Source organism: Atta cephalotes (genome assembly GCF_000143395.1).
Source record: "Atta cephalotes unplaced genomic scaffold scaffold00009, whole genome shotgun sequence".
NCBI classification, from domain to species: Eukaryota; Metazoa; Arthropoda; class Insecta; order Hymenoptera; family Formicidae; genus Atta; species Atta cephalotes.
The window spans coordinates 3984546-3995735 of NW_012130073.1; the positions used below are offsets into that span (position 1 = coordinate 3984546).

Genomic DNA, 11190 nt, shown 5'->3' on the forward strand with positions numbered 1-11190 from the left:
CTCTCTTCTCTCTCTCTCTCTCTCTCTCTCTCTCTCTCTTTCTCTCTCTTTCGCGGTGTACCCATTGCCAGCAACAACCATCCAGGAAAACCACTCTAAATCCTTCCCTTGTCGCACCACGAAAATCTTGATCGGATACGATTGGACGCGCGCTTCCTTCGCTGGCTTCCTGCGCGTCGTGCGCGCGTTTCCGCTTCGCATTAGCTCAATAAAAAAAAGAGAAATTCCCCGTCAAAATCTCGATATGAAACGCGCGCGGCGTATTCGTTCATGTTACTCTGTCTCTCTTTGCTGCCATTCTTGTGTTATCCTTCACAAGTCTAATTGTCGATCCACAGGTAGATCAGCGATATTTCCTCCATCGAACAATTCAAACTACTTCTACTTTCCTAAATTTTTATTTAATTGCGATACAATCTATATGAATTAATTACAGCGATATTTAGATTTTAGTCTTGTAAACCGTCCAATAATTTCGTAAATTATCAATTAGAATTACAAGTTTGTCAATTAGTCAAAATTATGTTTAATCAAATTATTTGTTAAACAACCATAATTGGACATATAATTTAATTGTAATTACATATGTGAATAATATTTAGATTAGACATCCTGGTCTATATAGACGTTGCCTTATATTGTTAATATCATTGAAAATTAGTTATCTCTTCATAATTTATCGAGGACTATTTCATGTTTACATGTGAAATTGTATTTCACGTTTCATGTGTTCCTAGCTCGATGACTATTTTTTTTCTGTTAAACGAATTTCTCTCGAAGCCTCACCTGCCTTTTATTTCTATATTTTACTCTCAGTAGAGTGGGAAAAGTAAGGACAAGATGCACATATAAGTACAATGTAATGTTTTCGCGCTCGTCGGGCATGCAATCGTGCGTTGATTGTGATTGTTGATCATTTCCGGATTTCATGATTTCTTCGTGACAAACGTCGATGGGAAATTTAAATTAGTGCGATGCATGCCCGATGACGAAAGGATTTCAGCATTCGTATATAAATATAGGATGTTCCAGAATCACTAGAGATATTCTACCAGCTATACGAATCTCATGATAAAATTGGGAATAATTTTAAGTAGTGAAAATTTTATAAGTGATATATATTATATTCATACTTTGTTTGATTGTATTTCTATAAAATGATAAAATTTGAAAGAATAGAATTTTTTATCAAATTAATTGCTTAAGATGCTTTTTTTAATTCAAATTCTTTCTAGTCTAAATTGCTGTAATTTTTTATTTTATTTAAAACAACTTGCATGTTTCCTGGCTTGTCTAAAAGGATTATCCGATGATTTATAACATCTAGTCCAAGTAATATTCTTTGTGCATCTCACGTGTTGCTTTGAACCAACAAAATAAAGGAGATTTTGAACTTAACAACATTGTTGTTTCCTTCAAATCTTGATCATCTTAAAGTAAAGAAAACAATTTAAAAGTACAGGGAGAGTTTTATAATTTCTCATAATTCTTCGAAGAATCTTTACACGATCTATGTGTCATCTGCTTTGTTATTTCGCGAACCACCATCATATTCGTATCACATATTAAGCGATCTATTCGAACTGATGCATCGATTCCCTTCGTTTTAAGACGCTCATACCTTTAAGCGTATCTCTTTATCGAGATGTATCTGCTTCTCTCTTTTCTTTTCTATAATTGCTTGTTTCAGTCTCAGTAGTCGAAAACAGGGATTGCTACGGGTTATAGTTTTGTAAAGTTCAAGTTTCGATGCTGTAGATGTTGGGAACAGTAATTGTACGATCTTTTCTCTGAAAAAGTCTGGTAATAGACACTAAATGTTGAGCGAAATAATTTTAATTAAATGTTTGATTAATATTATCAAAAATAATTTAATTTCCTAAATATTTAATAAGCATTATCAAACATAAAAATGTAATCAATCGTTTAGTAATAATTACTCAATATTTTTAAAAAATAAAATTATCTTTGGTTATATTGAACATGATTGAAGTTATTTTACTCGCCATTTTGTAGCTGTTAACAGATTTTTTTCAGAGCCCTATGGCATCGAAAGTTAAAGTCTAGAGATTATAACAGCTTTGATCTCTGATTCCTCTATTTCTGTCTTAAAGAATTAAGGGTCATCGTAGCGAGATCCGTCGAACACTAAGTGAAATCGTTCGTTGTATGACTGATGTTTTCAGAACAATTGGCACCGCGGATGAAGTGGTCGCGCACGAGCTAGCATATAGCGCGAATAAGTCGCTTCATCATGCATACACGGATGTGGAATACTAATTCTTCCTTCTATATGTGTTAAAACAAAGGAACACTGGGAAATAATATCGAATTCCGATATAAGCCTGCTACGTACCCTTCTCGTGTTAGTAACAGTACGAGATGAGTACCTGTTTTGTACATTTTTTTTTTGTACGTGACTCACGTATGTTTTTACAAGTTCTTATTTTTTAATAAATATCAAAACACGTGCGAACGACGTCTCCTTAAATTGTGACTGAGAATTCAACCTTTTTTCTAGCTGGCTCTCTCGAACTAGGCTGAGTTTGTTCATCGAAAGCGATTGTATCGTTTGTAGATTGAAACTTTAACTGAGAAGAGGAAAAAGGAGACAGTCTTCCCATCTTTAAACTCAATTGCTTATTGATGTATTCAAATATGATATATTTATTACCTAACTGTGAATATTGTAGATATGTATATATTTATAGCATCATCAATTTATTGACACGACTTTCACACGTTCTTCTTCTCGGTTAATTTGTTGTCCCTATTCCATAAGCACGGAGGAAAGATTTGCAATCCTTTCGCCGCATTCACATCTTTAGTACGATTAGTACGATTATCGTTCTTTTATATAAACTTCCGATTAAAGCCAAAGTTAAAGCTGTTTCCAGAAGTACCAAGCGGACACGGAAATGTAAATAGACGAGGGAGTAAATATTCCTCTTTTTTTTTGTATATCTTAAGTCGATTTTGTATTATACTCATATTGTTATGTACCAGTCAAACTTGCAGACTCGGAGGTTGAGCAGGTCTACAAAATCGGACTTTGCTGAAGATCGCTTTTTCATCCTACCAACGGCAAGACACGGAGGCGACCGGCCACGATCTGTAGCTTATGCGCAGTCACTTCTTTCTCCCAAAGTTACTTTAAGAGACATCGTGCAGAATCCTCGGAGATAACCGAGCGAGTCTCTTTCAGAGTGACTTTGGAACATGAATGTATAGAACCAGGCACGCTACTCGATCATCTCTCCATACTGAGATGCGGTGAGCAAACTGCTGTCCGATGCTATTCGATAATACGTAGACTATTTCGAATCCGGAGGAGTTTGATCGGTGCATAACAAGTGCGTCTACGCCCGTTAACTTTGGCTTCACCGGGAGACCTCGGCGCATGATCGTCGAGAGGAACTTATACAAGATGTCTCAGAATCATCCAACAAAGCTTAGTCGAAAAGTCTACTTTCAAAAGCTTCAGAAAATTAATGTGATTTTGGCTCGAGACATTAGTTTCATCGACATATAATACTGGAGCAGTGGTGAGATCTCTTTAATCTTTCATTTTGACGGACCTAAGAGAAAAAGGTAAATATGGACATGGAACTCTTTTTCTATTATTGTCTTATTGATTAAGTTTTGTTTCAGGAAAGAAAGAACAGTAGTGTATTCTACCCATACATTGTTCCATCTTTTTCTAGATCTATCAAGATGGTTTATACTCCGTCCAGTACTATATGTCGATGGTTTTTAAAAGAGGCGGAGAGATTATTGAAGATATTTAAGTTTAGTAGTCAAACATTACATAATGCTCTCTCATAACTGGTTTTGAGACAGTCTTATTATAAATTACAGCCTATTCCTTCCTTTCTTTTTTTTCGTATTGGCGCATATATTTATCCCTTCGCAACTAGCTACCCACTTAGGTGTGGACCCCCGACCCGCGATACGTATGCTTGACGTACTTGACGAGGCTCGAGGTACGCGGGGAAAAAGAAAATCTGCAATACCGAGTCGCGCGCGTATAGCACACGCGTGCGGGAAAAAAGACTCGGGGAGCATGGAGTCGTCACACCGGGGAGCTTCGTCGGATATATTCGATACGCGATGTATCGCTGTATTGCAAGTACATACTCCTTCTCGAGGATTACGGTAATGTCGGTGCCGCCGGACTAGTCGTCGGATAGCGAAGGTCTGCCCGATGGGTCGGCAGCCTCGCTCTCGTAGCCCATACGTGGACGTGCGAGATTCCGGCTCGTCGTCGTCGTCGTCTTCTTCGTCGTCACATCGCCGTCGTCGTCAGCTTCGTCGCCGCCCTCGCCGCTGCCGTCGTCGTCGCCGTCGCCGTCAACGTCGTCTAATAAAGTCACGCAGCTCGAGTTGCAAAACGGTTCGGGACACACGCTGGCCGCCGAGAAGCTCAACGAGATGACAAGTTCCGAGCCCAGTTTGTAGCTAGATCGCTGAGCTACATTTCCGGACACGCGCCGGCACAGACCCTCGCAGGCGCTTAAAAAGATAAAAAAAAGTACCCAGTCCCTCTCGGCAGAGTTCTCACTAGAGGCACGTGGAGATCGTGAATCGCCGATCGGATCCGTGCATCGGATTTTTGAGAGACACGGTCGGCACAAGAACCCGGAGAAAAACATGTACATGTATGTAACGGAAAAAAAACCGGACGCACGTCGTCGGGACGAGTTACCCCTTGATCTCGCGTGATAGAAAACGAACACACACGTGTCGGTCATCGTCGGTTGCCGCATTAACGGAAAAAGCGCAAAACCGATAGAAACGCGGCAGCAGAGATTGTAACACGCTGTATTGTAATATGATATGTGATATAGGACGTGATAGCCCTCTACGCCGGCATCGTCGAAGGATGTACCCTTGAAGGAGCGAGCATGCCAGGCTCGAGAGACGAGAGGGTTTCAAGTAGAAGCGACGCGAGAGGTCTGGTGGAGGAGCGACGATGGTGTAGCGAGAGGTAATTGTTCATCACAGCACTCTATAACTACATCGAAAGAGAGCGGGGGAGAGTGCGAATGAGAGATGTATACTGTAATAGAGACGCGGGATTACGCTACCGCATCCAAGACGCGGGTCCAGCCTCTCAATATTGTTCTGATACGCGTAAGAAAAATGAATAAAAATAATATAAAGAAAAGAAAAAAACGACACGTTAATTTATCCCGCGTGTTCCACCCGAACGCCTTTGAGAGTCCTGTTTTCTTTCTTAGGAAAAGCGGCGCTTCTTAAGGGAGAGCCCATCTCTACGAGAGGAATCTTCTGTAGGGTGCGCCGGACAAAACTGTGAGATCGACATGTGCTTACACACGCCGAATCTCGCCCTAGAGCGGATTCTCGAGAGTCTCCGCTCGACGGGACCATGAAGGTATCGTAAGAACGAATACTTTCCCCGCGCTGCGATCCCTCCTAGTCAACACCAACTAAGAGACCTATTCTGTAACTCTTAACAATTGTAACGTTATAATGTCGTTGCACAGTTTTTTTTACCATGTAATCTGCGATCAACGACACTGTAACACTACAGTTACAATTGTGTTAAGAGTTACAAAATAGACTCCTACAAGTAACAAAAACATCTACAAGATGTTCTTTGTCCCAAGGAAGGTGTTGAAATCTGTTTTCCTATGGGACACCCTGTATATTGTAATTTCACACTCAACAATATAAATATAACATACATGATGTTACGTAATAGTTAGAATGTTGAATGCGACATTATAATAGATGTTACTTTTAATTGGTGCCAACTGGGTAAAATCTCGAGAGAAATATTGGACACTTTCGATCTCAGATAGCATAACATTCGCGGTAATATTGACTATATTTGCTTCAACTCTTATTCATGCGAGAGTGATTTTATATCTTCCTTATAATTTATTGACTCACTATTAAAAGTTTAATTCAGGCGCATTATAGTGATTCTATTGTCACTAATTTTACAGTTTTCACTTCATTTCTTTCAATGCAACTATTATTAATATCATATTAGATTATCAAAAACAAGAAATAATATAAATCTTTTTTTATGCAAAATGAATTGGTTCTTTCAACAAGCTGCCATTTGCATTCGATAGTGCACATTGGTAAACTATAGAAAAATTTCTTTTTTATTACTCAACTTTAATAAACAATATATGAGATAAGTATTTTAAATTTTTGTGAGCGTGTTCCTGAAAAAAAAGGAAGACTCATAAAATTGGAAAACATACTTATAACTCACCATGTATAATCGAATTTCTCTAGTCATATTTTTAACAAATATGTAACCAAAAAATTGAAGACTTGTTTATTAATTGATGAATCAAAAATTCTTTATATATTATTTTATCGATACTATCAAATACAAGTAGTGACATGTGAAAGAATTAAGCTATTTCAATAATGCCACAATAAAAAAAATTTATACAATTTCCCACTTTTGATATTATAATCCAATATGTAGCGAGAGAAATCTTAATATTAAATATTTTTGTGCTATTCTATTGCTAATAAAAGTAAAGTTATTTAGACGTAAATATAAATATGTAACGGTAAGTAAAATTCCGCGGATAAGATGTATAAAGATAGCTTGCTATCATATTATTTAATCCCAATGGATCGTCATGAAAAAAATAGTGCCGTAAGTTTCGTGTGAAATATATGTTACAGGATGTCGCCGCTCCATTTGATCCGTAACTTTCCAAGTCGACTGATGAGAATATTCAGCGTGTAATTGAGCAATAAAGACTTTTGTCTTTCTCCTCTACAACTGTCTCGTTAACACATTAAAACTATTGCGTACATTTGAATTGTACGACAAATTTTCTTTTACACGCGTTTTATATTTCTACATAAAAAAATCAATGAAATTTTAATCTAGGCAACATGTCATTGAAATAAATAATCTTACACGTTTAAATTCATATATTTCTCAGTTTGCGTTTTTACAAATCATATGATTAAGATGAAATTTATCGCGCAAAGTAATAAAAAATCATTAAACCTTGTTTTGTATGCACGTCATTAAATCTCTTCTTGGCTAATGTCTGTTTCTATCAATCTCAATGTTTAATTTTATTCTCGGTTGAATTCTTTATCTTCTAATTCTAAGAATAAGAAGAAATAAATCGAAACGAAAATCAAGTTAATCTATTTTTGATAGAAACAGGCAAAGCTGTTTCATTTTTCTGAAATAAACTAAGATAATATATCCCAAGGAATATATACAAGGAATATATACAAAGAGGCAACAAAATCTAAAAGACTATTTTGAATTTTAACATCAATCTAATTTTGTAATTAAAAATCATTTTAATTTTCTCTAGACTTGGTACGTTCCTTAGGATCTAAATATAGAGTATAGGAATAATCTTAAGATTATTGAGTAATTTGAACAAATGATTGTGAGAAGTGATTTACAATATTTACAAACATTGCAGAGTTTGAAAGTATCGTTAAATGTTATGAATTAACATTGACTACTAGTTATGATCTTATTATACAGTTCTTACATAGTACAGTTCTTTTATCTCTTCCCACGATAAGTCACCTCTATGACATAGAGATAATAATTTCCGAGTAGTTCTTCAATAACAACTACGAGCAGTCGATACTATTGGATGCTTTTGCGTTTTCACGCACGAGAAGCGGCACAACGGTGAGCTGAGAGCGTCGGTGGCGCGCCTTGCGACCGTAGCAGACCATCCTATCCTTGACGTGTTTTCCTCGTAATCTCTCGAAAACTACAATTGCGTGGAAATGGCCGAGGACTTACGGTAAGTGTAACATCTAATTTTTTGTGATTCCAATTTTTTTCTCTATCTCGAAAAACGTTTATTGAACAAACCAGACGCGTTTTTATCTTTTCTTCGGAGGTTATGAGTCAGGATTTATTACATGACAAGGTTAAGTTCGGCATGCCGCGTATATACTCCACTACTCCCGACGATCGTCGATAACAACCAATTCACTGTTGAAAGAAAGGATTGTCTGCAAAGAATAATACATATATTATAATTTTTGTTTCAATCATAAAAATTGTACGAACAATCAACGTCAGACTCGTGAAAATTTTAATCACGTCTGGCAAGAGGAAAGATACAGGTTATGTAATCTTCAAGGTCGATTCTCATAGGCGCGATTCGTCACTGAGTTGTGAGCAATGTGAGTCCATATGGTTGCTTCAAAATGGCATCGCAATACGAAATTGCCATATGCATTTTTATTTTCTTAATAATATCGCTTTTCTTATCGAGCTGTCTCGAAGATAAATTGTTTGACATTATCTTATCACTGTTCCTCGAGAAATTTTTTTTATTAATAAAATTACGCAAAGCATATCTAGGATTGCTTTCCTTTAAAATTTAAATGTCATTTTTACCAATATAGATCAACTTTAATCTCTGTTTATTCTTTCTAATATCTATTTCTACCAATGTAAATTAATTTTTAATCTTGGTTTAACTTATCTTTTTCTGATTCTAAGAATTAGAAAAGGATAAATTAAATCGAGATTGAAGTTAATAATTTACATTAATAGAAATGAGCACAATTTTTAGAACTAGAAAAAGGTGCAGAATATTAATTGAATTGAGATTAAAATTAAATTACATTAGTAGAAATGGGCATAAATTGTAGACTGATCTAGATGAAAATTGTATCGAAAATTTTATCAAATGAACATTTCAGAGAAGGATTGCTATTGGGTATGGGAAATCCTCTTCTGGATATTTCAGCATATGTTAATCATGACTTGTTGCAAAAATATGATCTGAACCCCAACAATGCTATTCTTGCTGAAGAAAAGCACAAGCCTTTATATGATGAGCTGATTGACTTATACAATGCTGAATTTACTGCGGGTGGATCTGTGCAGAATACTATGAGAGTAGCGCAAGTAAGTATAATCTACACAGAAAATTATTATTCACTTTCTAAGACTTTTAGAATAAATCTCGGTCTTAAAGATTAAAAATTAAACCACTCTTAAAAAAAAACTGTTCAATTTTCACTCTTTAGAGTGAGCTTTTAAAGAATTTAGAGGACATTGCCAAATTTATTTGGCAGATAAAAGAAGAAAAATCTTAAATTTATTTCTATTGATGTAGATACTTTTAATCTTGATTTAATTTACTTTTCATCTTTTTCTAATTTTTAGAATTAGAAAGAGACAAAAAGAGTTAAACTGAGATTGATCTACATTGGTAAAAAAATGGGCAAAAGTCATACTATAAATAATCAATGTTTGTTTTATAGTGGTTTCTGCAAAGACCGAAAATCGCCACATATATGGGCTGTGTTGGCAAAGACAAATATTCCAAGATCCTGGAGGATAAGGCAATGGCGGATGGCTTAAATGTTCGTTATCAATACACCGATCAGGAACCGACTGGAACGTGCGCGGTGCTCATTACGGGGAAAAAACGCTCCCTATGCGCCAATTTGGCAGCGGCAAATTGCTTTTCACAGACACATATCGAAAAGCCAGAAAACAAACATCTGATAGATATCGCGAAATACATCTACATATCGGTAAACGCAAAGATTTCCTAATATCTAAGTATATGAAAGAGCGATTCAGTAAAATGTCATGAAATTCATTATTCTGTATTTTAGGGATTTTTCTTAACGGTTAGTCCCGAATCCATACAAACAATAGCCAAACACGCTTACGAAAACGACAAAATGTTCATGATGAATCTCAGTGCACCGTTTTTATGCGAATTCTTCCAAAAACCGATGCTAGCGGCGTTTCCTTACGTGGACATCTTATTCGGGAACGAGACAGAAGCGGACACGTTTGCAAAGATCAACAATCTTAACGCGACGGATAGAAAACAGATCGCGCTGAAGATATCGAATATGGATAAGATAAATAACAAAAGGAAAAGGATCGTCGTGATAACACAGGGTACTAACGCAGTGCTTTTAGCCAAGGATGGCACTGTGACGGAATATCCTGTTGTAGAACTGCCAGAGGAAAAAGTTATAGATACTAATGCCGCTGGGGATGCTTTTGTCGGTGGTGAGTACGGATTTGTCATAAATTGTTTGTAATAAATATCTGCGAAAATAATAATTTTATTGAGTTATATAGTAATGATATCTTTATTGAGATTCTTCTTAATTTTATTGTTTGTGACCAAGCGTGACTTCTCTTATATGTCTGTGATACACACGCTGATTATACACAGTTATATGGGATCTATAATTTAACGTCGATTCCGAACGACGTGTTAGAGAAGCGTTCTTGGCAAAGTTAGCTCTCGGTGGATTGCCGTTTCCTTCTGAGAGGAGATACGAGCATATGAAAATATTTTGGTTGTACCGGGATTTGAACCCATAATCTCTAGCATAACAGTACGCTATCTGCTTTGCCATGCTCGCTCTCGTAATTATTGAAATACAATGACAATAAGATTACATATAAAAAGAAAACTAATTGAAAGCTTTTATATCAACTAAATAAATTGTTTCAGGTTTTCTAGCACAACTTATACAAAATAAAAGCATAGATACGTGTATAAAATGCGGTATTTGGGCGGCGACGCAGATCATACAGAAGTTCGGATGTACTTACGAGGGAAAGCCGAACTTCCAATTTTGATTGGTGCCAATGTGGTAGCGAATATAAATCATGTACTTAATAGATATCTTAATAATTTTTTAAATGAATTTATCCCTATCTTTTTTACCTTTTAAACTTTACATTACGAGTGAAATTCGAGCTACAAGATTATAAAAATATTTGTATTATTAAAATTTAGCAATCTATTTTGCTAATCTAAACGCATTAGAGCAACAATAATTTCAGAGAAAGAAAAAATCAATAAATTCTTGTTGAATTAATAAGATTATAAATCATTTTACAGGGCTGCGAAATTAATGTCCGTTTCCATCGTTAAATGTAATTAATGGTGAATTCGGACACTCGCACTGATAATACATTAAAATCTACTTTATTCAAAGTAATCTGAATCAGTGATAATATAATTTGACAATTTAACGGACAACTTGATGACTTTTTACTAAAATTTGATTTATTTTTCAATATATATTCTCCTTTTAAAAAGTCACTGACTGCCCACGTATATTCTGCTAATAATATCATTATTAAATATTTAATCCTTTAAAATATCTATATGCTTTTGCATTTAACTTTGCTACATTCATATATGTAGC

General features: G+C 35.7%; 2 protein-coding genes across 2 annotated transcripts in view; both read left to right on the forward strand.

Moving 5' to 3' along the window:
- Positions 1-2280, forward strand: part of LOC105627534 (RNA-binding protein lark) — a 10592-nt gene extending 8312 nt beyond the window's left edge. The window contains exon 5 of the mRNA XM_012208815.1: positions 2187-2280. Within this exon, the coding sequence (XP_012064205.1) occupies positions 2187-2280 (94 nt within the window). The remainder of the gene's footprint in view (positions 1-2186) is intronic.
- A 5487-nt stretch (positions 2281-7767) lies between these two features.
- Positions 7768-10857, forward strand: LOC105627535 (adenosine kinase 2). Its single transcript, XM_012208816.1, has 5 exons — positions 7768-7784; positions 8698-8905; positions 9265-9540; positions 9625-10033; positions 10488-10857. Exons 1-5 carry the CDS (start codon positions 7768-7770, stop codon positions 10613-10615), a joined length of 1038 nt encoding a protein of 345 aa, XP_012064206.1. The 3' UTR covers positions 10616-10857.
- Positions 10858-11190: the final 333 nt, after the last annotated feature.